Source organism: Chiloscyllium punctatum, chromosome 8, assembly GCF_047496795.1.
Source record: "Chiloscyllium punctatum isolate Juve2018m chromosome 8, sChiPun1.3, whole genome shotgun sequence".
In the NCBI taxonomy this organism is placed as follows: Eukaryota; Metazoa; Chordata; class Chondrichthyes; order Orectolobiformes; family Hemiscylliidae; genus Chiloscyllium; species Chiloscyllium punctatum.
In genome coordinates, this window is record NC_092746.1 from 132075767 (window position 1) to 132103715 (window position 27949).

The window sequence follows — 27949 nt, forward strand, 5'->3', positions numbered from 1 at the left end:
CCACATGGTGAAATGGTGCTGATGCTGCCGTTGGGTAAACCACATGGTGAAATGGTGCTGATGCTGCCGTTGGGTAAACCACATGGTGCAATGGTGATGATGCTGCCGTTGGGTAAACCACATGGTGAAATGGTGATGATGCTGCCGTTGGGTAAACCACATGGTGAAATGGTGCTGATGCTGCCGTTGGGTAAACCACATGGTGAAATGGTGCTGATGCTGCAGTTGGGTAAACCACATGGTGAAATGGTGCTGATGCTGCCGTTGGGTAAACCACATGGTGCAATGGTGATGATGCTGCCGTTGGGTAAACCACATGGTGAAATGGTGCTGATGCTGCCGTTGGGTAAACCACATGGTGTAATGGTGATGATGCTGCCGTTGGGTAAACCACATGGTGAAATGGTGCTGATGCTGCCGTTGGGTAAACCACATGGTGCAATGGTGATGATGCTGCCGTTGGGTAAACCACATGGTGCAATGGTGATGATGCTGCCGTTGGGTAAACCACATGGTGCAATGGTGATGATGCTGCCGTTGGGTAAACCACATGGTGAAATGGTGCTGATGCTGCCGTTGGGTAAACCACATGGTGAAATGGTGCTGATGCTGCCGTTGGGTAAACCACATGGTGAAATGGTGCTGATGCTGCCGTTGGGTAAACCACATGGTGAAATGGTGCTGATGCTGCCGTTGGGTAAACCACATGGTGTAATGGTGCTGATGCTGCCGTTGGGTAAACCACATGGTGAAATGGTGCTGATGCTGCCGTTGGGTAAACCACATGGTGCAATGGTGCTGATGCTGCCGTTGGGTAAACCACATGGTGCAATGGTGCTGATGCTGCCGTTGGGTAAACCACATGGTGCAATGGTGCTGATGCTGCCGTTGGGTAAACCACATGGTGAAATGGTGCTGATGCTGCCGTTGGGTAAACCACATGGTGAAATGGTGCTGATGCTGCCGTTGGGTAAACCACATGGTGCAATGGTGCTGATGCTGCCGTTGGGTAAACCACATGGTGCAATGGTGCTGATGCTGCCGTTGGGTAAACTACATGGTGAAATGGTGCTGATGCTGCCGTTGGGTAAACCACATGGTGAAATGGTGCTGATGCTGCCGTTGGGTAAACCACATGGTGAAATGGTGATGGTGCTGCCGTTGCCTCTCCATGGGGATACCGTAGATGTAAATATCACAGTGATGCACAGCCAGAGTACTGTACTTCCCTGTGCATCATCGTGACGCTGTGTGTGCGTGCGTGTGTATACACGTCGCCGTAACGGTGTGTGTGTGTGTGTGTGAGTGTGTATCCACATCGCCGTGACGGGGTGTGTGTGTGTGTGTGTGTATCCACATCGCCGTGACGGGGTGTGTGTGTGTACACATCGCCGTGACGGGGTGTGTGTGTGTGTGTGTGTGTGTATCCACATCGCCGTGACGGGGTGTGTGTGTGTGTGTGTGTGTGTGTATCCACATCGCCGTGACGGTATGTGCGCGTGTCTTTGTGTACACATTACCGTGTGTGTGTGTGTGTATAAATGCATCACAGTGACACTGTGTGTGTGTGTGTGTGTGTGTACACATCGCCGTGATGCTGTGTATGAATGTACATCGCTGTGATGGTGTGTGTTTGTATGTGTGTACACATTGCTGTGATGCTCTGTGTGTGTGCGTGTGTGTCTGTTTCCATGGCGCTCTGTGTGTGTATATGTAACTGTCGCCATGGCACGTGTATGTGTACCTGTGCCTGTCTCCATGGCGCGTTCTGTGTGTGTATGTACCTGTTGCCATGGCACATTGTGTGTACGTGTACCTGTCGCCATGGCACGTGTGTGTGTGTGTGTGTGTGTGTGTGTATGTACCTGTCGCCATGGCGCTGTGTGTGTGTATGTACCTGTCGACATGGCACGCGCTGTGTGTGTGTATGTACCTGTCGACATGGCGCTGTGTGTGTGTATGTACCTGTCCCCATGGCACGCGCTGTGTGTGTGTATGTACCTGTCGACATTGCGCTGTGTGTGTGTATGTCCCTGTCGCCATGGCGCGCTCTGGGTGTATGTGTTGTGTGCGTGTGTATCCACATCGCCGTGACGGTGTGTGTGTGTGTGTATCCACATCGTCGTGACGGGGTGTGTGTGTGTGTGTGTATCCACATCGTCGTGACGGGGTGTGTGTGTGTATATCCACATCGTCGTGACGGGGTGTGTGTGTGTGTGTGTGTATCCACATCGCCGTGATGGTGTGTGTGTGTGTGTGTGTGTATCCACATCGTCGTGACGGGGTGTGTGTGTGTGTGTGTATGTATCCACATCGTCGTGACGGGGTGTGTGTGTGTATCCACATCGCCTTGACGGGGTGTGTGTGTGTGTGTGTGTATCCACATCGCCGTGACGGTGTGTGTGTGTGTGTATCCACATCAGCGTGACGGGGTGTGTGTGTGTGTGTGTGTGTGTGTGTATCCACATCGCCGTGACGGTGTGTGTGTGTGTATCCACATCGCCGTGACGGTGTGTGTGTGTGTATCCACATCGCCGTGACGGTGTGTGTGTGTGTATCCACATCGCCGTGACGGGGTGTGTGTGTGTGTGTGTGTGTATCCACATCGTCGTGACGGGGTGTGTGTGTGTGTGTGTGTGTGTGTGTGTGCGTGTGTATCCACATCGCCGTGACGGGGTGTGCGTGTGTATCCACATCGCCGTGACGGGGTGTGTGTGTGTGTGTGTATCCACATCGCTGTGACAGGGTGTGTGTGTGTGTGTGTGTGTATCCACATTGCCGTGACGGGGTGTGTGTGTGTGTGTGTGTGTATCCACATCACCGTGACGGGGTGTGTGTGTGTGTATCCACATCGCCGTGACGGGGTGTGTGTGTGTGTGTATCCACATCGCTGTGACAGGGTGTGTGTGTGTGTGTGTGTGTATCCACATTGCCGTGACGGGGTGTGTGTGTGTGTGTGTGTGTATCCACATCACCGTGACGGGGTGTGTGTGTGTGTGTATCCACATCGCCGTGACGGGGTGTGTGTGTGTGTGTATCCACATCGCCGTGACAGGGTGGGTGTGTGTGTGTATCCACATCGCTGTGATGGGGTGTGTGTGTGTGTGTGTGTATCCACATCGCCGTGACAGGGTGTGTGTGTGTGTGTGTGTATCCACATCGCCGTGACGGGGTGTGTGTGTGTGTATATCCACATCGCCGTGACGGTGTGTGAATGTGTATATATACATCACCGTGACGGGGTGTGTGTGTGTGTGTATATCCACATCGCCGTGACGGGGTGTGTGTGTGTGTGTGTATCCACATCACCGTGACAGGGTGTGTGTGTGTGTATATCCACATCGCCGTGACGGGGTGTGTGTGTGTGTGTGTGTATCCACATCGCCGTGACGGTGTGTGTGTGTGTGTGTGTATCCACATCGCCGTGACGGTGTGTGTGTGTGTGTATATCCACATCGCCGTGACGGTGTGTGTGTGTGTGTATATCCACATCGCCGTGACGGTGTGTGTGTGTATCCACATCGCCGTGACGGGGTGTGTGTGTGTGTGTGTATCCACATCGCCGTGACGGGGTGTGTGTGTGTGTGTGTGTGTGTGTGTGTATCCACATCGCCGTGACGGGGTGTGTGTGTGTGTGTGTGTGTGTGTATCCACATCGCCGTGATGGGGTGTGTGTGTGTGTGTGTGTATCCACATCGCCGTGATGGGGTGTGTGTGTGTATCCACATCGCCGTGACGGGGTGTGTGTGTGTGTGTATATCCACATCGCCGTGACGGGGTGTGTGTGTGTGTGTGTATCCACATCGCCGTGACGGGGTGTGTGTGTGTGTATATCCACATCACCGTGACGGGGTGTGTGTGTGTGTGTGTGTATCCACATCGTCGTGATGGGGTGTGTGTGTGTGTGTGTGTGTATCCACATCGTCGTGATGGGGTGTGTGTGTGTGTGTGTATCCACATCGCTGTGATGGGGTGTGTGTGTGTGTGTGTGTGTGTGTATCCACATCGCCGTGACGGGGTGTGTGTGTGTGTGTGTATATCCACATCGCCGTGACGGGGTGTGTGTGTGTGTGTGTGTATCCACATCGCCGTGACGGGGTGTGTGTGTGTGTGTGTGTGTGTGTGTGTGTGTATCCACATCGCCGTGATGGGGTGTGTGTGTGTGTGTGTATCCACATTGCCGTGATGGGGTGTGTGTGTGTGTGTGTGTATCCACATCGCCGTGACGGTGTGTGTGTGTGTGTGTGTGTGTATCCACATCACCGTGACGGGGTGTGTGTGTATCCACATCGTCGTGATTGGGTGTGTGTGTGTGTGTGTGTATCCACATCGCCGTGACGGGGTGTGTGTGTGTGTGTGTGTATATCCACATCGCCGTGACGGGGGGTGTGTGTGTGTGTGTGTGTGTGTGTGTATCCACATCGCTGTGATGGGGTGTGTGTGTGTATCCACATCGCCGTGACGGGGTGTGTGTGTGTGTATCCACATCGCCGTGACGGGGTGTGTGTGTGTGTGTGTGTGTATCCACATCACCGTGACGGGGTGTGTGTGTATCCACATCGCCGTGACGGGGTGTGTGTGTGTGTGTGTGTGTGTGTGTGTATCCACATCACCGTGACGGGGTGTGTGTGTATGTGTGTGTATCCACATCACCGTGACGGGGTGTGTGTGTGTGTGTGTGTGTGTGTGTATATCCACATCACCGTGACGGGGTGTGTGTGTGTGTGTGTGTGTATATCCACATCACCGTGACGGGGTGTGTGTGTGTGTGTGTGTGTATCCACATCGCCGTGACGGGGTGTGTGTGTGTGTGTATCCACATCGCCGTGACGGGGGGTGTGTGTGTGTGTGTGTGTATCCACATCACCGTGACGGGGTGTGTGTGTGTGTGTGTGTGTGTGTGTATATCCACATCACCGTGATGGGGGGTGTGTGTGTGTGTGTGTATCCACATCACCGTGACAGGGTGTGTGTGTGTGTGTGTGTGTATCCACATCACCGTGACGGGGTGTGTGTGTATCCACATCGCCGTGACGGGGTGTGTGTGTGTGTGTGTATCCACATCGCCGTGACGGGGTGTGTGTGTGTGTGTGTATCCACATCACCGTGATGGGGTGTGTGTGTGTGTGTGTGTATATCCACATCACCGTGATGGGGTGTGTGTGTGTGTGTGTATCCACATCGCCGTGACGGGGTGTGTGTGTGTGTGTGTCTCCACATCGCCGTGATGGGGTGTGTGTGTGTGTATATCCACATCACCGTGATGGGGTGTGTGTGTGTGTGTGTATATCCACATCGCCGTGACGGGGTGTGTGTGTGTATCCACATCGCCGTGACGGGGTGTGTGTGTGTGTGTGTGTGTATCCACATCGCCGTGACAGGGTGTGTGTGTGTGTGTGTGTGTGTGTATCCACATCGCCGTGACGGGGTGTGTGTGTGTGTGTGTGTGTATCCACATCGCCGTGACAGGGTGTGTGTGTGTATCCACATCACCGTGATGGGGTGTGTGTGTGTATATCCACATCACCGTGATGGGGTGTGTGTGTGTATCCACATCGCCGTGACGGGGTGTGTGTGTGTGTGTGTGTGTGTGTGTGTATCCACATCACCGTGACGGGGTGTGTGTGTGTGTGTATATCCACATCACCGTGATGGGGTGTGTGTGTGTGTGTGTATCCACATCGCCGTGATGGGGTGTGTGTGTGTGTGTGTGTGTATATCCACATCACCGTGATGGGGTGTGTGTGTTTGTGTGTATCCACATCACCGTGAAGGGGTGTGTGTGTGTGTGTGTATATCCACATCACCGTGAAGGGGTGTGTGTGTGTGTGTGTATATCCACATCACCGTGATGGGGGGTGTGTGTGTGTGTGTGTATCCACATCACCGTGATGGGGGGTGTGTGTGTGTGTGTGTGTGTATCCACATCACCGTGATGGGGTGTGTGTGTGTGTGTGTGTGTATCCACATCACCGTGATGGGGTGTGTGTGTGTGTGTGTATATCCACATCACCGTGATGGGGTGTGTGTGTGTGTGTGTGTGTATCCACATCACCGTGACGGGGTGTGTGTGTGTGTGTGTGTATCCACATCGCCGTGACGGGGTGTGTGTGTGTGTGTGTGTGTGTGTGTCCACATCGTCGTGACGGGGTGTGTGTGTGTGTGTATCCACATCGCCGTAATGGGGTGTGTGTGTGTGTATATCCACATCGCCGTGACGGGGTGTGTGTGTGTGTGTATCCACATCGTTGTGACGGTGTGTGTGTGTGTGTGTGTATCCACATCGTCGTGACGGTGTGTGTGTGTGTATCCACATCACCGTGATGGGGTGTGTGTGTGTGTGTGTGTATCCACATCGCTGTGACAGGGTGTGTGTGTGTGTGTGTGTATCCACATCGCCGTGATGGGGTGTGTGTGTGTGTGTGTGTGTGTATCCACATCGCCGTGACGGGGTGTGTGTGTGTGTGTGTGTATCCACATCGCCGTGACGGGGTGTGTGTGTGTATCCACATCGCCGTGACGGGGTGTGTGTGTGTGTGTGTGTATCCACATCGTCGTGACGGGGTGTGTGTGTGTGTATCCACATCGCCGTAATGGGGTGTGTGTGTGTGTATATCCACGTCGCCGTGACGGGGTGTGTGTGTGTGTGTATCCACATCGTTGTGACGGTGTGTGTGTGTGTGTGTATCCACATCGTCGTGACGGTGTGTGTGTGTGTGTGTATATCCACATCGCTGTGACAGGGTGTGTGTGTGTGTGTGTGTGTGTGTGTGTATCCACATCGCCGTGACAGGGGGTGTGTGTGTGTGTGTGTGTGTGTGTGTATCCACATCGCCGTGACGGGGTGTGTGTGTGTGTGTGTGTGTGTGTATCCACATCGCCGTGATGGGGTGTGTGTGTGTGTGTGTGTGTATCCACATCGCCGTGATGGGGTGTGTGTGTGTGTGTGTGTGTATTCACATCACCGTGACGGTGTGTGTGTGTGTGTATCCACATCGCCGTGATGGGGTGTGTGTGTGTGTGTGTATCCACATCGCCGTGACGGGGGGTGTGTGTGTGTGTGTGTGTGTGTGTATCCACATCGCCGTGACGGGGTGTGTGTGTGTGTGTGTGTGTGTGTGTGTGTGTGTGTGTGTGTGTGTGTGTATCCACATCGCCGTGACAGGGTGTGTGTGTGTATCCACATCGCCGTGACGGGGGGGCTGTGTGTGTGTGTGTGTATCCACATCGCCGTGACGGGGTGTGTGTGTGTGTGTGTATCCACATCGCCGTGACGAGGTGTGTGTGTGTGTGTGTGTGTATCCACATCGCCGTGATGGGGTGTGTGTGTGTGTGTGTATCCACATCACCGTGACGGGGTGTGTGTGTGTATCCACATCACCGTGACGGGGTGTGTGTGTGTATCCACATCGTCGTGATGGGGTGTGTGTGTGTGTGTGTGTGTATCCACATCGCCGTGATGGGGTGTGTGTGTGTGTGTCCACATCGCCGTGATGGGGTGTGTGTGTGTGTCCACATCGCCGTGATGGGGTGTGTGTGTGTGTGTGTATCCACATCGCCGTGATGGGGTGTGTGTGTGTATCCACATCGCCGTGACGCTGTGTATGAATGTACATCGCTGTGATGATGTGTGTTTGTATGTGTGTACACATTGCTGTGATGCTCTGTGTGTGTGTATACCTGTCGCCATGGCGCGCAGTGTGTGTATGTGTTTGTGTGTGTATATACACATCGCCGTGACGGTGTGTGTGTGTATCCGCATCGCCATGAACCTTTGTGTGTATACACATTGCCGTGACGCTGTATGCACGTCTTTGTGTACACATTACCGTGACTGTGTGTGTGTGTGTGTGTATGTGTATATATAAATGCATCGCCGTGACGCTGTGTGTGTGAGAATACACATTGCCGTGATGCTCTGTGTGTGTGTATGTACCTGTCTCCATGGTGTGCTGTGTGTGTGTACCTGTCTCCATGGTGTGCTGTGTGTGTATCTCTCGCCATGGCGTGCTGTGTGTGTGTGTGTGTATATATATATTGCCGTGACGGTGTGTGCGCGTATCCGTGTGTGTATCCACTTCGCCGTGATGCTGTGTGTGTGTGTGTGTGTATACACACATCGCCACGAAGCTGTGTGTGTATACACGTTACCATGACACTGTGTGCGTGTGTGTGTGTGTGTGTGTGGTCCTGTCGCCGTGGCGCGCTGTGTGTGTGTACCTGGCGCCATGGTGGTTGCTGTGTGTGTGCATGTACCTGTCGCAATGGCGCTTTGTGGTACACGTCGCCATGACGACATCAGTGCGCGTGTGCGTGCGTACGGGGTCCCTGTGCCATGGCCAGTGCCTGGTTTGTTTACGGTGAGATGTATGTTGCCCTGCAGACTGTCCCCAGCGTACCCCGAGCCCGTGGCTCCAATCCGCACGGCCAAGGCAGAGAGACGTTATCAGGAGAGGATGCGGATGCAGAGCCCCGACCTGCCTGGGCCACGAGATAAGGAGCTGTCTCCCGCTGAGCGGAGAGCACTCGAGGCTGAGAAACGAGCCATGTGGAGGGCTGCAAGGTGAGACCCAACTCCCGGCACGGAGCTACACCTCAAAACCCATCGTCAATACTCAATCTCCCGACCCCAACTCTACTGTCCAACTCCCAGCACGGAGCTACACCTCAAAACCCATCGTCAATACTCAATCTCTCGACCCCAACTCTACTGTCCAACTCCCAGCACGGAGCTACACCTCAAAACCCATCGTCAATACTCAATCTCTCGACCCCAACTCTACTGTCCAACTCCCGGCACGGAGCTACACCTCAAAACCCATGGACTCTACTCAATCTCCCGACCCCAACTCTACTGTCCAACTCCCAGCACTGAGCTACACCTCAAAACCCATGGACTCTACTCAATCTCCCGACCCCAACACTACTGTCAACTCCCAGCACGGAGCTACACCTCAAAACCCATCGTCAATACTCAATCTCCCGACCCCAACTCTACTGTCCAACTCCCAGCACGGAGCTACACCTCAAAACCCATCGTCAATACTCAATCTCTCGACCCCAACTCTACTGTCCAACTCCCGGCACGGAGCTACACCTCAAAACCCATGGACTCTACTCAATCTCCCGACCCCAACTCTACTGTCCAACTCCCAGCACTGAGCTACACCTCAAAACCCATGGACTCTACTCAATCTCCCGACCCCAACACTACTGTCAACTCCCAGCACGGAGCTACACCTCAAAACCCATCGTCAATACTCAATCTCCCGACCCCAACTCTACTGTCCAACTCCCGGCACGGAGCTACACCTCAAAACCCATGGACTCTACTCAATCTCCCGACCCCAACTCTACTGTCCAACTCCCAGCACTGAGCTACACCTCAAAACCCATGGACTCTACTCAATCTCCCGACCCCAACTCTACTGTCCAACTCCCAGCACTGAGCTACACCTCAAAACCCATGGACTCTACTCAATCTCCCGACCCCAACTCTACTGTCCAACTCCCGGCACGGAGCTACCCTTCGCTCCCCCAAGGCTGGGGCTTGGCTGGATTTATTAACGCAGGGTATGGGCTCCTCCTCGTCCTCGTTCCTGACACCTGAAAGTGCCCTCTTGTGGCACTTGCCGTTTGGGCATGATGTAGAAAGCGGAATAATTGGGCTAAGGATCAGCGATATGGCTCTACACATGTCACAAGCATTCATCTGAGCCGGTCTACACTGTCTTTCAGATTCAGACAACTGTCTCAGTATCTGAGGACACTTCCCCTTGGTGTGTGAGAGACCGTACCCCAGGGAGAATCGGTGTGTGTGTGTGTGTGTGAGAGAGAGAGAGAGCCCGTACCCCAGGGAGAGTCTGTGTGTGTGTGTGAGAGAGAGCCCGTACCCCAGGGAGAGTCAGTGTGTGTGAGAGCCCGTACCCCAGGGAGAGTCTGTGTGTGTGTGTGAGAGAGAGCCTGTACCCCAGGGAGAGTCAGTGTGTGTGAGAGAGAGAGAGCCCGTACCCCAGGGAGAGTCAGTGTGTGTGAGAGAGAGAGAGAGCCTGTACCCCAGGGAGAGTCAGTGTGTGTGAGAGAGAGAGAGCCCGTACCCCAGGGAGAGTCAGTGTGTGTGAGAGAGAGAGAGAGCCTGTACCCCAGGGAGAGTCAGTGTGTGTGAGAGAGAGAGAGCCCGTACCCCAGGGAGAGTCAGTGTGTGTGAGAGAGAGAGAGCCCGTACCCCAGGGAGAGTCTGTGTGTGTGAGAGCCCGTACCCCAGGGAGAGTCAGTGTGTGTGAGAGAGAGAGAGAGCCCGTACCCCAGGGAGAATCAGTGTGTGTGAGAGAGAGAGAGCCCGTACCCCAGGGAGAGTCAGTGTGTGTGAGAGAGAGAGAGAGCCCGTACCCCAGGGAGAGTCTGTGTGTGTGAGAGCCCGTACCCCAGGGAGAGTCAGTGTGTGTGAGAGAGAGAGAGAGCCCGTACCCCAGGGAGAGTCAGTGTGTGTGAGAGACCGTACCCCAGGGAGAGTCTGTGTGTGTGAGAGCCCGTACCCCAGGGAGAGTCTGTGTGTGTGAGAGAGAGAGAGAGAGAGAGCCCGTACCCCAGGGAGAGTCTGTGTGTGTGAGAGCCCGTACCCCAGGGAGAGTCTGTGTGAGAGAGAGCCCGTACCCCAGGGAGAGTCTGTGTGTGTGAGAGCCCGTACCCCAGGGAGAGTCAGTGTGTGTGAGAGAGAGAGAGAGCCCGTACCCCAGGGAGAGTCAGTGTGTGTGAGAGACCGTACCCCAGGGAGAGTCTGTGTGTGTGAGAGCCCGTACCCCAGGGAGAGTCTGTGTGTGTGAGAGAGAGAGAGAGAGAGAGCCCGTACCCCAGGGAGAGTCTGTGTGTGTGAGAGCCCGTACCCCAGGGAGAGTCTGTGTGAGAGAGAGCCCGTACCCCAGGGAGAGTCTGTGTGAGAGAGAGCCCGTACCCCAGGGAGAGTCTGTGTGTGTGTGTGTGTGAGAGCCCGTACCCCAGGGAGAGTCAGTGTGTGTGTGAGAGAGAGAGAGAGAGAGAGCCCGTACCCCAGGGAGAGTCAGTGTGTGTGAGAGAGAGAGAGCCCGTACCCCAGGGAGAGTCAGTGTGTGTGAGAGAGAGAGAGCCCGTACCCCAGGGAGAGTCAGTGTGTGTCTCTGTCCTATGTGTGGGTTTGCTGCTGTTCTAATCTGGTGTATTATGGCAGGGATTCATTATTGGAATATTGTGGAATCGTTGGGAGGGAGTCCGAATGCTGTATGCAGTTGTTTTCATGAGTCTGGTGTGAAGCACTGAGCTGTCTGATTGTCATCATCGCTCCTCACTTCAATCTTGTTAATTCTTTCCTTTTCTCTTTCCTTCCATGTACCTCTCGGGGTTTTCCCTTTGTGCTTCTGTCCCTCTGTCCTTGGCCTACACTTCTTCTGGCTCAGGCACCAAGCCCTGGAGGATGATCTCAGGCAGTACGAGCAGGAGCGGGCTCACCGTCTTTACAGGTCCCTGCAGCGGGCAGCTGACGGACTGAGCCTAGGTCAGGGCTCCTGTCTCAAACCGCTTCCACTGGTCAGGCAAGAGCCCCTGTCCACTGCCGTCAGGTGTGAAGCTGCATGCTGCATGCTGAACTTCCAGCCACATTCCTAAACCCCACCCCCACCCCCAACCAGTCACCTGCAGAACCTCACTGTGAGAGCAGCTTCTCACCTTGTCTCATGCCTTAGTGCATCTCACAGGGAAAACTGAGTGAAACAATCAGGAGCACAGACCCAACAGAGTTAGAAGGAAAGCAAGGCTTAGTGAGGGAGGGACAGCCCCGTGGGAGCTGACAATATTGGAATGATGGACAGCAGGAATGGGTAAGAGACTGAAATCGAAGGGCAGTGCAGATCTGGAATGATGTTCAGATGTTAAAGGGATTGGTGAGACCATAGAGCAGATTAACTGGCAGGTTCTAAATTCAGCTCTCATTGGTGTGCTAATATCAGTCCACCTAGTAAAGCCAACTACCATACACCTTCTTAACAACTCTATCAACTTGGGGGCAACTTTGAGGGATCTATGGACGTGGACCCCAAGATCCCTCTGTTCCTCCACACTGCCAAGAATCCTGCCTTGAACCCTGGAATCTGTATTCAAATTCCACCTTCCAAAGTGAATCACTTCACACTTTTTCAGGTTAAACTCCATCTGTCACTTACCAGCCCAGCTCTGTATCCTGTCAATGTCCCATTGCAACCTACAGCATCCCCCCACACTATCCACCACTCCCCCAACCTTTGTGTCATCGGCAAACTTACTAACACACCCTTCCACTTCCTCATCCAAGTCATTTATAAAATCACAAAGAGCAGAGGTCCCAGAACCGATCCCTGTGGAACACCACTGGTCACCGAGCTCCAGGCTGAATACTTTCCATCTACCACCACCCTCTGTCTTCTATGGGCCAGCCGATTCTGTATGCAGACAGCCGGGTTTCCCTGTATCCCATGGGCTTCCTTACTTTGTGAATGAGCCTACCATGGGAAGCTTATCAAACACCTTGCTAAAATCCATGTACACCACATCCACTGCTCTACCCTCATCAATGTGTTTTGTCACATCCTCAGAGAATTCAGCAAGGTTTGTGAGGCATGACCTGCCCCTCACAGAGCCATGCTGACTATCTCTAATCAAACTATGGTTTTCCAAGTAATCATAAATCCTGTCTCTCAGAATCCTCTCCAATACATTCCCCACCACAGACATAAGTCTGACTGGTCTGTAATTCCCAGGATTATCCCTATTCCCTTTCTTGAACAGGAGTATAACATTTGCCACCTTCCAATCATCAGGCACTACACCAGTGGACAGTGAGGACACAAAGTTCATCGCCAAAGCTGCAGCAATCTGTTCCGGCGCTTTCTGTAATAACCGCCGATATATCCCGTCTGGTCAAAGGGAATTTTTCTATCCTTATGCTTTTCAAAATTTCCAGCAGATCCACCTCCTTAACATCAACCTGTTTGAGCCTATCAGCCTGTTTCACGCTGTCCTCGGAAACATCAAGGTCCCTCTCAGTGGTGTATACTGAAGCAAAGTTTTCATTAAGGGCCTCCCCTACCTCCTCCAACTCCAGACATAAGTTCCCTCCACTATCCCTGATTGGCCCCACCCTCACTCTAACCATCCTCTTGCTCCTCACACGTTATATGAGGAATTAAAGCACAAATTCCCTTTGACCAGACGGGATATATCGGCGGTTATTACAGAAAGCGCCGGAACAGATTGCTGCAGCTTTGGCGATGAACTTTGTGTCCTCACTGTCCACTGGTGTAGTGCCTGATGATTGGAAGGTGGCAAATGTTATACTCCTGTTCAAGAAAGGGAATAGGGATAATCCTGGGAATTACAGACCAGTCAGACTTATGTCTGTGGTGGGGAATGTATTGGAGAGGATTCTGAGAGACAGGATTTATGATTACTTGGGCGGCACGGTGGCACAGTGGTTAGCACTGCTGCCTCACAGCGCCTGAGACCCGGGTTCAATTCCCGCCTCAGGCGACTGACTGTGTGGAGTTTGCACGTTCTCCCCGTGTCTGCGTGGGTTTCCTCCGGGTGCTCCGGTTTCCTCCCACAGTCCAAAGATGTGCAGGCCAGGTGAATTGGCCATGCTAAATTGCCCATAGTGTTAGGTAAGGGGTAAATGTAGATGTAGGGGTATGGGTGGGTTACGCTTCGGCGGGGCGGTGTGGACTTGTTGGGCCGAAGGGCCTGTTTCCACACTGTAAGTAATCTAATCTAATCTAATCTAATCTAATCTAAAAAAAATTGCTGGAGAAACTCAGCAGGTCTGGCAGCTTCTGTGGAGAGAAAGCAGAGTTAATAGAATAGTGCAGCACAGAACAGGCTCTTTGGCACACGAGGTAGTTCCGAGGTGTAGAACCAGTTGCTTGCCCTGTGAAGAAGGGTCACTGGGTCTGAAAGGTTGATTCTGCTTTCGTTGTCCAGATGCTGTCAGGCCTGCTGAGTTTTTCCCATTACTTGTGGTTTTTTTTGTTTTTCGGTTTCCAGCATCCACAGTTCTTGATGTTTTAAACCAAAAGAGAAAATGCTGGAAAATCTCAGCAGGTCTGGCAGCATCTGTAAAGAGAGAAAAGAGCTGACTTTTCGAGTCTTAACTGACCCTTTGTCAAAACTTTGACATTTAGACTCGAAAGGTCAGCTCTTTTCTCTCCTTACAGATGCTACCAGACTTGCTGAGATTTTCCAGCATTTTCTCTTTTGGTTTCAGATTCCGGCATCTGCAGTAATTTGCTTTTCTCTTGATGTTTTAATCTGAGCTAAGGGCCTGGTATGGTCATAGTAACCATAAATCCCAGTAGTGGCCACTGGGGGGGCCCAGTTGCATATACCCTGAGTCAAAAGGAAGGATCTGCTTCCCTCTGTGCCCTACCTCCCATTCATTAACAATTAGATCACTCCCAGCCCAACAGCAATGCAGTGCAGACATATCACACCACTGACTGCTTCCAAAATGGACCATACATGCTGCTGGCCTAGCTAGTGATTGCTGCGTGTTATTAATGCATCAAACCAAACAAGTTATCACAGTCCCTTTTAAAACCATGTTATAAATACATATATTATAAATACATCTGTTTTCTGGTACATTATGGAATAAGTATATGTCTATTACCGTACCTTCATTGAGGCGCTCCATTACCTCATTGGAGATCATTTGACTTGATCCAGTCTGTGCTGATCGCTATACCTTATTCACCTCAATAAAACCCAACTGAAGGCACTGTAGCCTCTGCTGACTCCAGAAGAATTGCCCAAGTTTGTCCCAAAACCCAGGATGTTGTCTCTTTCATGTCTAATTGCCTTTTGGCAGCTCTCTTCAGGCAGCATTTCAGCAGGTACTTTCCAGATATTACCAACTGTTCTTTTCAATGGTTTTAGTGCATTATTTTAAATCTGTGATTGCTGATTATCAGCTCATCAATAAAAGGAAATAGTTTCTCCGGAACTGTTCTGTCAAAACCCCTCAAAATTGTAAATGCCTCTTAGCATTCTGTTACACTTCCAAATACTCCACAATCTCATCCTTAACAATGAACTCTAACATCTTCCCAATGACCGAGCTCAGGCTAACCGGCCTATAGTTTCCTGTCTCCTGCCTCCCTCCCTTACACAGGGGGTGTTGTATTAGCCCTTTTCCAGTCCTCTGGGACCATCCCTGACTCCAGTGATTGCTGAGAGATCCCACCAATGTCTCTCCAATCTCCTCAGGTATTTCCTTCAGAATCCCGGGAGCTCCTTAGTGATGGCCTGTGCCCCTCTGATTCTCTTGTAGTTCTGGTGTGTTGCTGGGGTCTTCCACCGTGAAAACTGAAGCAATGTACTGGCTCAGTTCCTCTGCCATTTCTCTCTTCCCCATTACTGCCTCAGCTTCCAACAGTCCCATGTCCACGCTTACCTCTCTGACCTTTTAGATATTTTCCAAAAAATCTCTTGCCATTTTTTTATTATGCTAGCTAGCGCACTCTCAAATTTAATCTTATTCACCCTTTATTGGTTTTTTGGTTACATACAGTCATAGCGATGTACACGTTTGCCAACCTCCAGTCTTCCGGCACCTCACCTGTGACTATCGATGATACAAATATCTCAGCAAGAGGCCCAGCAATCACTTCTCTAGCTTCCCACAGAGTTCTAGGGTACACCTGATCAGGTCCTGGGGATTTATCCACTTTTATGTGTTGCAAGACATCCAGCACTTCCTCCTCTGTAATATGGATATTTTTCAAGTTGTCATCGCCTCTTTCCCTATATTTTATACTTTGCATGTCCTTTTCCACAGTAAATACTGATGCAAAATACTCGTTTAGTATCTCCCCCATCTCCTGTGGCTCCACACAAAGGCCGCCTTGCTGATCTTTGAGGGGCCCTATTCTCTCCCTAGTTACCCTTTTGTCCTTAATGTATTTGTAAAAACCCTTTGGATTCTCCTTAACTTTATTTTCCAAAGCTATCTCATATCCCCTTTTTGCCCTCCTGATTTCCCTCTTGAGTATATACTCCTACTTCCTTTATACTCCTCTAAGGATTCACTCGATCTATCCTGTCTATAGGAGATGCTGGAGATCAGAGTTGAGAGTGTGGTGCTGGTAAGGCACAGCAGGTCAGGCAGCAACTGAGAAGCAGAAGAATCGACTTTTCAGGCATAAGTCATTCAATGCTTTTGCCCAAAACGTCGATTCTCCTGTTCCTTAGGTGCTGCCTGATCTGTCTTTTTCCAGCACTAGACTCTCCTGTCTGACATATGCTTTATTCCTTTTCTTAACCAAACCCTCAATTTCTTTAGTCATCCAGCATTCCCTATACCTACCAGCCTTCCCTTTCACCCTGACAGGAATATACTTTCTCTGGATTCTGGTTATCTCATTTCTGAAGGCTTCCCATTTTCCAGCCGTCCCTTTACCTGTGAACATCTGCCCCCAGTCAGCTTTCGAAAGTTCTTGCCTAATACTATCAAAACTGGCCTTTCTCCAATTTAGAACTTCAACTTTTAGATCTGGTCTATCCTTTTCCATCACTATTTTAAACCTAATAGAATTATGGTCGCTGGCCCCAAAGTGCTCCCCCACTGACACCTCAGTCACCTGCCCTGCCTTATTTCCCAAGAGTAGGTCAAGTTTTGCACCTTCTCTAGAAGGTACATACACATAATGAATCAGAAGGTTTTCTTGCACACACTTAACAAATTCCTCTCCATCTAAACCTTTAACATTGTGGCAGTCCCAGTCAATGTTTGGAAAGTTAAAATTTCCTAAAATAACTAACCCTATTATTCTTACAGATAACTGAGATCTCCTTACAAATTTGTTTTTCCCAATAAGGTGATTTTACCTTCTAGTTTTTAAAGGCTTCCCAGTTCCCGGCTGACCTTAACCACATCGTATCCTTTTGTTTTGTTTTCTTGCTGTCATTGACTTCCTGTATCAGCCATAGTTACCTCAGCCTCCCGTCAGGATCTTCCTTCTTCCTTGGGATGTATTTCTGCTGTTCCTCCCGAATTATTCCCAGAAACTCCTGTCCTTGCTGCTCCACAGTCTTCCCTGCTCAGCTCCCCCCCCCCCCCCCCCCCCTTCCAAGCCACTCTGGCCAGCTCCTGCCTCAGGCCTCTGTAAGTTACCCTCAGTGGTAAAATACTGTTACATCTGATTCCTGCTTCTCCCTCTCAAACTGCAGGAGCAAATCTATCATATCATGGTCACTGTCGCCTAGAGGTTCCTTCACTTTCAGCTCCCTAATCAAGTCTGCCTCTTCCCTCATGTAAATGAAAGCAACAGAACGTGATGACTGCAGATGCTAGGGATAGGACTCAAAAACTCTTCATCAGGAAGAGCTTATGCCTGAAGCATTGACTCTCCTGCTCCTCGGATGCTGCCTGGCCAGCTGTGTCTTTCCCCCCAGGGGCAGGGGGAGCAGCCGAATTGATCAGTCAGTTTGTGGATGGTATGAAGTATGGTGGTGTGGTTAATGGTGAGGCAGCTAACCTGAGATAAGAGCAGGATATAGATGGGCTGGTTAGTAGTAAATGGGAAAGCAGTGATCTCCTGCATTTTGACTTGATTTGGCCTGGGTTCCGAGACTCTGCCTTGACAACTTTGGCTGTTGAGGTCATGGGGAAGGTCAGTATTATCACATTCAGGAGTTGGGTGTGGATGGAACACAGTGGGTGTATAGCCCATGGTGCTGGGGAGATTGGATTACACCCCTGCGCACGCGCGCGCACACGCACTCTCACACTCTTTCACACACACAAACACACGCACACGCTCTCTCTCGCTCTCTCGCTCTCTCTTGCTCTCTCTCTCGCTTGCTTTCTCTTGCTCTCTCTCGCTCTCTCTCTCACACACACACACACACACACACACACACACACACTCTCTCTCTAAGCTCCCTCAGTGGCACAGTCGCGGGTATTTCTGTGACCCTCCTACCCCTCGCTGCCTGTGGTGATATTAATGCTGTCCCCTTCTCTCCCACAGGATGAAGTCCCTCGAGCAGGATGCACTGAAAGCACAAATGGTCATCGCCAAATCAAAGGAGCCGAAGAAACGCAGCCCACTCGACCAACTCTCCGAGTCCCCCTCACCTGCTGCCACCCCCTCCCCCACCCCGCTGGATGGTACGTACAGACCCACTCCCCAAACCAGCTCACTCCCCTCCCCCACCCCGCTCGCTCCCCCTCCCCCACCCCGCTCGCTCCCCCTCCCCCACCCCGCTCGCTCCCCCTCCCCCACCCCGCTCGCTCCCCCTCCCCCACCCCGCTCGCTCCCCCTCCCCCACCCCGCTCGCTCCCCCTCCCCCACCCCGCTCGCTCCCCCTCCCCCACCCCGCTCGCTCCCCCTCCCCCACCCCGCTCGCTCCCCCTCCCCCACCCCGCTCGCTCCCCCTCCCCCACCCCGCTCGCTCCCCCACCCCGCTCGCTCCCCCTCCCCCTCCCCCACCCCGCTCACTCCCCCTCCCCTCCCCCACCCCGCTCGTTCCCCACCCCGCTCGCTCCCCCTCCCCCACCCCGCTCCCTCCCCCACCCCGCTCGCTCCCCCTCCCCCACCCCGCTCACTCCCCCTCCCCACCCCCACCTCGCTCACTCCCCCTCCCCTATCCTGCTCACTCCCCCTCCCCTTCTCTCCCCCTCCCCCTACCCTACCCACTCCCCCTCCCCCTACCCTACTCACTCCCCCTCCCCACCCCCACCTCGCTCACTCCCCCTCCCCTATCCTGCTCACTCCCCCTCCCCCTCCCCCTCCCCTACCCTACTCACTCCCCCTCCCCACCCCGCTCGCTCCTCCTCCCCTACCCCGCTCGCTCCCCCAGCCCGCTCGCTCCTCCTCCCCTCCCCCGCTCGCTCCCCCACCCCGCTCGCTCCCCCTACCCCCTTTCCCCCTTCCTCCTGTCGTGTTGAGACCAGAACAGCACATAGTCCTCCAGCTGTGATCTAACCCAAGTTCTGTATCTCTCCCAATAACCCTCCCTGCTCTTATAATCTCTGTCTGGACTGATAAAGGGAAGTGTCCTGTATTCCTTCCAAACTGCCCTATTAACCTGTGCTGCTGCCTTCAGGGATCTGTACACAAACACCCCAAGATCTCTCAGTTCCTCCTCATGTCCTGCCATTCATTGAGTACTCTCTTGTCTTATTCCTTCTTCTGAAGTGCATCCCCTCACATTTATCGGGTTTAAACTTGTCTGACATTGATCTGTCCATCGGACCAACCTATTTCTGTCCTCCTGTAACCTAAAGCCTTCCTCCTCCCTGTCAACCACCTGGCCAATCATTCTGTCATTCACAGACTTACTTATCATTCCCTCCTGATCCTCCCCTATATTATTTCTGAATATCACAAAAAGTGAGGGAGCCAGCTCTGATCCCTGTGCTATTCCCAGCCCCAGCTCCACCATGCTCCCGGTCAGTAACTGACTCTTGAACTGTTTGTATTCCAGATCACAGCCCTCGCAGCGTCACATCACCTGGGAGGCTGGTGAGTACACCCAGAGGGTTCAGTAAAATGTTGATGATAAAATGACTGACTGACTGACTGCTTCCTCCTGCAGCATTGGGGTGTCCCGCAGTGTGGCTCTCTGGCTGCTCCGCACCTCTGTCCCTCCACCTGCCCTCACTGCTTTACCCTCCCCAAGACCTTCCCCTCCCCCCCCCCCCCCCCCCCCCCCCCCACAATTCCACCTCCACCCCCCCCCCCCCCCCCCCCCCCCAATTTCACCCCCTGGAGCCCCCTATCTCTCATTTCACCCCTGACTCGGGTGGGGGTGTGGCGGGGGGGAGAGGGGGGGGGGTCCCTCCACACACACTCTCTCTCTCCTTCCTCCCTCACTCTCTCTCTCTCTCTCTCTCTCTCTCACACACACACACACACACACACACACACACACACACACACACACACACCCCCAGCCTGTATCTCTGTCATTTACCTGATGTTCTGTGTCTCCTGAGTCTAACTGACAGATATATCCCAAAGGTGTTGTACACGTACTTGAGGAATAAGACAATGATCAGTGAGAGGATAGGGCCAATCAGGGATAGTGGCTTGTGCCTGGAGTCTGAAGAGGTAGGGGAGGCCCTAAATGAGTTTTTTGCTTCAGTATTCACTAGAGAGAGGGACCTTGTTGACGGTGAGAACACTGTGGAGCAGGTTAATAGGTTTGAACAGATTGATAATCAGGAAGTGGATGTGCTGGAAATTCTGGGAAACATCAAGATAGATAAGTCCCCACGGCTGGAGCAGATATATCCAAGGGTACCAAGGGAAGCAAGGAATGAGATTGCTGTGCCTCTGGTGATGATCTTTGCATCCTCACTCTCCACAGGATGATTGGAGGGAGGTGAGTGTTGTTCCTCTGTTCAAGAAAGGGAATAAGGGAATCCCTGGGAATTACAGACCAGTCAGTCTTAACGTCTGTGGTAAGCAATGTACTGGAAAGGATTCTGAGAGATAGGATTTATGACTATTTGGAAAAAACATAGTTTGATTAGAGATAGTCAGCATGGCTTTGTGAAGGGCAGGTTATGCCTCACAAGCCTTATTGAATTCTTTGAGGATGTGACGAGATAAGTTGACAAAGGTCGAACAGTGAATTTGGTGTGTATGGATTTCAGTGAGGCATTTGATAAGGTTCCCCAGAGTAGGCTCATTCAGAAAGTTAGGAGGTATGGGATACAGGGAAATGTGGCTGTCTAGATACAGAATTGGCTGGCCGAAAGAAGACAGCGAGTATTCGTGGATGGAAAGTATTCCGCCTGGAGCTCGGTGACCAGTGGTGTCCTACAGGGATCTGTTCTTGGGCATCTGCTCTTTGTAGTTTTTTATAAATGACTTGGATGAAGAAGTGAAAGGGTGGGTTAGTGAGTTTGCCGATGACACAAAGGTCGGTGGTGTTGTAGATAGTGTTGAGGGCTGTGGCAGGCTACAACAAGACACTGACAGGATACAGAGCTGAGCTGAGAAGTGACAGATGGAGTTCAACATGGATAAATGCAAAATGATTCATTTTTGAAGTTCGAATTTGAATGCTGAATACAGACAGGATTCTTGGCAATGTGGAGGAACAGAGGGATCTTGGGGTCCATGTACATAGATCCCTCACGTTGCCACCCAAGTGGATAGGCATGTTAAGAAGGCATATGGCGTTTTGGCTTTCATTAACAGGGGGATTGAGTTTGAGTCGTGAGGTTTTGCTGCAGCTCTGTAGAGTCCTGGTCAGACCTCACTTGGAATATTGTGTCCAGTTCTGGTCACCTCAGTATAAGAAGGGTGTAGATGCTTTAGAAAGGGTGCAGAGGAGATTGATCAGGATGCTGCCTGGACTGGAGGGCTTGTCTTATGAAGAGAGATTGAGTCAGCTGGGGCTTTTCACAGTGGAGAGGAGGAGGAAGAGAGGTGACTTGATAGAGGTGCACAAGGTAATGAGAGGCAGAGATGGAGGAGATAGCCAGAGACTTTTCCCCAGGGCAGAAATGGCTGTCACGAGGGGTCATAATTTGAAGGTGATTGGAGGAAGGTATAGGGGAGATGACAGAGGTAGGTCCTTTACACCGGGAATGGTGGGTGTGTGGAATGTACTGCCAGCGGTGATTGTGGAGTCAGAGACATTAGGGACATTTCAGCAACTGCTGGACAAGCACATGGACGGCAGTAAATTGAGGGGTCTGTAGGTTAGGTTGGTCTTAGATTAAGATAAACACTTGGCACAACATAGTGGGCCGAAGGGTTTGTACTGTGCTGTACTGTTCTACGTTCAATGTATCATGTTTTGGGAAGAGGCTCTCTCCCCTATTGTGGGGGGGTGATGTGGCAGTGCGTGTGTGTAAGTGGATACCTCTGTCTGGCTGTAGACATAGCTGTCTATGTTATTGCATCCTTCACATATCTAGCACCTACAGAGCAATGTGGGATATTTCTGCATCTGCAGTATTTTGCATTTATTTAGATGTTTCTCCATCCTGTTCTCACTCCTCTTTACTGTACCTTACAGTCCTGGTCAGAAAAGAAGTTTGATTACCGACAGTTTGCAGCTATCCCATCTTCTAAACCAGTTTACAATATCCAGGTACTGGCTGCATGCTGTGGGCCCCATCAGTGCCTTTGTGCTTCGGACCCACTGTCTCTTCATTTGTTGCATTGCCCCAGTGTGCTGTGTGACATGATCGGAGCATGCTGCTTAATTGGAGGGGGGGAGCGGAGAGCGTGGGGTCAGGGGGTTGCTGCTCTACACGGCTGCTTTGTGGAGGGATCTCTTGTCTTTTGTGAGATAGATTGGCATGTGCTTGTTGGTGTTATGTTCCTTTGGGATCCTGTGGACCAGCTACAAAGAGCTTGAATTGAAATGCAGCATCTCCAGGTGCTCCAAGGATCAAACGGAGCTGCTTTTCTGTCTGGATGCTAATTGAGAAGTGGGACTTGTCTGCTTCAATTCTTACTGATCCAGAATCAGAAAGGGGCTAGAAACTGTTTCTTTTCCTGCTTCCAACACTGTTCCCTGTGCTTTCCCACCACAATCTATTCTTGGTCCCCTGTTTTATTTATGCTGCAATAGAAGACCATTCAGTCCATCAGATACATGCAAGCCCACTGTAGAGAGAGCCCAACATCCCCACGCCACTGCTATTTCTCCCCACATTGCTGCTGCTTTATTTCCCTCGAGTTACTATCCAGTGTCTTTTTGAAATCAATCATCGCCTCTGTTCCCATTGCGCATCCCGTCCCCCCTCACCCCAAACTATGAAGCAGTGCTGTCACACACAACCACAATAACTTGTTCCCAAACCCTCCGTTGTTATCCTCACCTTCCTCATCATATCATCATCCAGACTCAGTGGGCTGAAGGTCCAATTCGAAGTCTTACCTATGCCCAGGGAACAAGATTTGAAACAGAGTGATACAGAATCAGAACATAGAACAATACAGCACAGAACAGGCCCTTCGGCCCTCAATGTTACGCCAACCTGTGAACTATTCTCAGCTCATCCCCCAACACTATCCCAAAATCATCCATGTGCTTATCTAAGGATTGTTTAAATCTCCCTGAGTTAACTACATTGGCAGGTAGGGTATTCCTCTGTGTAAAGAACCTGCCTCTGACATCTGTCTTAAATCTATCACCCTTCAATCTGTAGTTATGCCCCCTCGTACACGCTGATGTCATCATTCTCGGAAAAAGACTCTCACTGTCTCCCCGATCTAATCCTCTGATCATCTTGTATGTCTCTATCAAATCCCCTCTTAGTTCTCCAATGAGAACAGACCCAAGTCCCTCAGCGTTTCCTCATAAGATCTTTCCTCCAGACCAGGCAACATCCTGGTAAATCTCCTCTGCACCTTTTCCAATGTTTCCACATCCTTCCCGAAATATGGGGACCAGAACTGTACACAATATTCCAAATGTGGCCGCACCAGTGTTTTGTATAGTTGCAGCATGACGTTACGACTCTGGAACTCAATCCCTCTCCCAATGAAACCTCACACACCGGATGCCGCCTTAACAGCACTATCCACCTGGGGGGCAACTTTCAGGGATCTATGTACATGGACTCCAAGATCCCTCTGCACATCCACACGACCAAGAATCTTTCCATTGACCCAGTCCTCTGCCTTCCTGTTATTCTTCCCAAAGTGCATTACCTCACATTTAGCTGCATTGAACTCCATTTGCCACCCCTCAGCCCAATTCTGCAGTTTATCCAAGTCCCCCTGCAACCTGTAACATTCTTCCACACTGTCCACTACTCCACCGACTTTAGTGTCATCTGCAAACTTACTAATCCATCCACCTATGCCTGTGTCTAAATCATTTATAAAAATGACAAACAGCAGTGGTCCCAAAACAGATCCTTGTGGCACACCCCTAGTAACCGGACTCCAGGCTGAATATTTTCCATCAACCACCACTCGCTGCCTTCTTTCAGAAAGCCAGTTCCTAATCCAAACTGCTAAATCACCCTTAATTCCATGCAGCTGCATTTTCTCCAACAGCCTTCCATATGGAACCTTATCAAAGGCTTTACTGGAGTCCATGTACACCACGTCAACTGCCCTACCCTCAACTACATGCTTGGTCACCTTCTCAAAAAGATCAATGAGGTTTGTGAGACACAACCTGTCCTTGATGAAACCTTGTTGACTATCTGAAATCACATTGTTGCTTAGAACATAGAACAGTACAGCACAGAACAGGCCCTTCAGCCCACCATGTTGTGCTGACCATTGATCCTCATGTATGCACCCTCAAATTTCTGTGACCATCTGCATGTCCAGTAGTCTCTTAAATATCCCCAATGACCTTGCTTCCACAACTGCTGCTGACAATACATTCCATGCTCTCACAACTCTGTGTAAAGAACCCACCTCTGACATCCCTCTATACTTTCCTCCAACCAGCTTAAAACTATGATGCCTCATGTTAGTCATCATAGAAATAGTCTCTGGCTATCGATTCTATCTATGCCTCTCATTATCTTGTATACCTCAATTAGGTCCCCTCTCCTCCTCCTCCTTTTTTCCAATGAAAAAAGTCCGAGCTCAGTCAACCTCTCCTTATAAGACCATCCCTCCATTCCAGGCAGCATCCTGGTAAACCACCTCTGAAACCGCTCCAAAGCATCCACATCTTTCCTATAATATAGCGACCAGAACTGGACACAGTATTCCAAGTGCGGTCTAATCAAAGTTTTATAGAGCTGCAACAAGATCTCACGACTCTTAAACTCAATCCCCCTGTTAATGAAAGCCAAAACACCATATGCTTTCTTAACAACCCTGTCCACTTGGGTGGCCATTTTAAGGGATCTGTGTACCTGCACACCAAGATCCCTCTGTTCCTCCACACTGCCAAGAATCCTATCCTTAATCCTGTACTCAGCTTTCAAATTCGACCTTCCAAAATGCATCACCTCGCATTTATCCAGGTTGAACTCCATCTGCCACCTCTCAGCCCATCTCTGCATCCTGTCAATGTCCTGCTGCAGCCTACAACAGCCCTCTATACTGTCAATGACACCTCCAACCTTTGTGTCGTCTGCAAACTTGCTGACCCATCCTCCAATCTCCTCATCCAAGTCATTAATAAAAATTACAAACAGTAGAGGCCCAAGGACAGAGCCCTGTGGAACACCACTCACCACTGACTTCCAGGCAGAATACTTTCCTCCTTCTACCACTCGCTGTCTTCTGTTGGCCAGCCAATTCTGTATCCAGGCAGCTATGTTCCCCTGTATCCCATTCCTCCTGACCTTCTGAATGAGCCTACCATGGGGAACCTTATCAAATGCCTTGCTGAAGTCCATATACACCACATCCACCCCTTGACCCTCATCAACGTTTCTAGTCACATCCTCAAAGATGATTATAAAACGTATCTCTTATAATCCTTTCCAAAACCTTTCCTACAACAGAAGGAAGGCTCACTGGTCTATAATTATTTGGGTCATCTCTACTGCCCTTCTCGAACAAGGCCACAACATTTGCAATCCTCCAGTCCTCTGGTACTAAACCTGTAGACAATGACGACTCAAATAAAAAAGCCAAAGGCTCTGCTATCTCCTCCCTGGCTTCCCAGAGAATCCGCGGATAAATCCCATCCAGTCCAGGGGACTTGTCTACTTTCATGCCTCCTAGAATTGATAACACCTGTTTGTAACTTACCTCGATCTTTTCCAGTCTAATATCTCATACCTCATTCTTCTCCTCTACAATATTCTCCTTTTCCTGAATGAAATCCGATGGGAAATGTTCACTTAGCACCTCTCCGATCTCCACAGGGTCCACACTCAACTTCCCACTTCTCTCTTTGATTGGCCCTATTCCTACCCTAATCATCCTTTTATTCCCCACATATCTATAGAAAGCTTTAGGGTTCTCCTTTATTCTATTTGCTAAAGACAGCTCGTGTCCTCTCTTTGCTCTTCTTAACTCTCTCTTTAAATCCTTCCTAGCTGATCTGCAACTCTCCATCGCCTCATCTGAACCATCTTGCCTCATCAACACATAAGCCTCCTTCTTCATCGTAACAAGAGATGTAATTCCTGTTGTAAACCACGGTTCCCTTACCTTATCACTTCCTCCCTACCTGACAGGGACATACCTATCAAGGACACACAATATCTAATTGCCCTTGCCCCATCTCTAACTCTTGCCCTGTGGCGTGTACCTATCCCTTTCTATCGCTAACTAAATGTAACTGAATTATTAGATTAGATTACTAGATTAGATTATATTACTTACAGTGCCTTCGGCCCAACAAGTCCACACTGACCCGCCGAAGCGTAACCCACCCAGACCCATTCCCCTACATTTACCCCTTCACCTAACACTACGGGCAATTTAGCATGGCCAATTCACCTGACCTGCACATTTTTGGACTGTGGGAAGAAACCGGAGCACCCGGAGGAAACCCACACAGACATGGGGAGAATGTGCAAACTCCACACAGTCAATCGCCTGAGGCGGGAATTGAACCTGGGTCTCTGGGTGTGAGGCAGCAGTGCTAACCACTGTGCCACCGTGCCGCCCATAAATTATGGTCACTCTCTCCAAAGTGCTCACCTGTCACTAAATCAATCACCTGGCCTGGTTCATTACCAAGCACCAGATCCAGTGTGGCCTTCCCTCTTGTCGGCCCTTCGACATACTGTGTCAGGAAACCCTCCTGTACACTTTGGACAAAAACTGATCCATCCGACTTACTAGAGTTATAGCATTTCCAGTCAATGTTGGGGAAGTTAAAGTCCCCCATAATGACCACCCTGTTCCTTTCACTCCTACCCAGAATCATTTTGCTAATCCTCTCTTCCACCTCCCTAGAACTCTGCAGAGGCCTATAAAAAACTCCTAGCAGTGTGACCTCTCCTCTCCTGTCTCTAACTCAGCCCACACTACCTCAGTAGACGAGTCCTCATCAAAAGTTCTCTCAGCCACTGTTATACAATCCTTGACTAACAAGGCCACACCTCCCCCTCTTTTACTGCCTTGCCTGTTCTTTATGAAAGATCTAAACCCTGGGACCTGCAACATCCAGAGAAAGTTTTTGCCAAAACTGTAAGAGGCACCAGTTAGACCACATCCCAATCCTTCTGAAGGGTCACTGGACCCAAAACGTTAACTCTGATTTCTCTCTACAGATGCTGCCTGAGGCCTGCTGAGTTTATCCAGCAATTTCAGTTTTTCCCTGGAATACTGTGAACAGTTTTGGTCCCCCTTGTTTATGGAAAGGTAAAGTAACATTGGAGGCAGCCCAGAGAAGGTTCACTGGGTTAACACGAGATTTGGAGGCATCGTCTTCAGGGGAGAGGCTGAGTAGGGTGGGCCTGTACTCACTGGAGTTTAGAAGAATAAGAGGTGACATTATTGGTCCATAAAATTATAGAAGGAGGCCATTTAGCCAATCTTGTCCATGCCGACCCAAAGACCCCCAAATACTCCTTCCAATCCCATCTTCCTGCACACGGTCCATAGCCCTAAAGGTACAGATCCAGGTACATTTTTAAAAGTTTAAGGTCTGTGGCTCTACCACCAACTCAGGCAACGAATTCCAGGCACCCACCACCCTATGTGTAAAAACATTTTCCTCACGTCCCCTTGAATCCTTCTGTCACTTTGCTTGAATCTATAACCCTGGGTTTTGAATTCTGCCAAAGGAAACAGGTCCTTCCTGTCTATCTCTATCCCTCTCAATGCTAGAAACCTCAATCATATCACCCCTCTCGGCCTCCTCTGTTCCAAGGAAAACAATCCCACCCTCTCCAATCTCTCCTCGTAGCTACAATCCTCCATCCCTGGAAACGTCCTAGTCTCCAGAGCAATTCCATCCCCCCTGTAATGTGGTGGCCCGATTCCGTCCCCCCTGTAATGTGGTGACCCCCGATTCCGTCCCCCCTGTAATGTGGTGACCC

At 50.9% G+C, this 27949-nt stretch overlaps 1 protein-coding gene across 12 annotated transcripts in view; it reads left to right on the plus strand.

The window, feature by feature from the left end:
• The window catches only part of scrib (scribble planar cell polarity protein), a 226854-nt gene that overhangs the window by 188794 nt on the left and 10111 nt on the right, over positions 1-27949 (plus strand). For 8 of the 12 annotated variants that reach the window (XM_072576533.1, XM_072576542.1, XM_072576535.1 and 5 more), the window contains 5 exons: positions 8384-8563; positions 11430-11591; positions 18030-18169; positions 19489-19526; positions 22039-22113. In XM_072576533.1, the coding sequence (XP_072432634.1) occupies positions 8384-8563; positions 11430-11591; positions 18030-18169; positions 19489-19526; positions 22039-22113 (595 nt within the window). Of the gene's footprint in view, positions 1-8383; positions 8564-11429; positions 11592-18029; positions 18170-19488; positions 19527-22038; positions 22114-27178; positions 27215-27949 lie in introns of those variants that run through there. The other 4 variants (XM_072576540.1, XM_072576545.1, XM_072576534.1 and 1 more) reach the window with 3 other exon arrangements.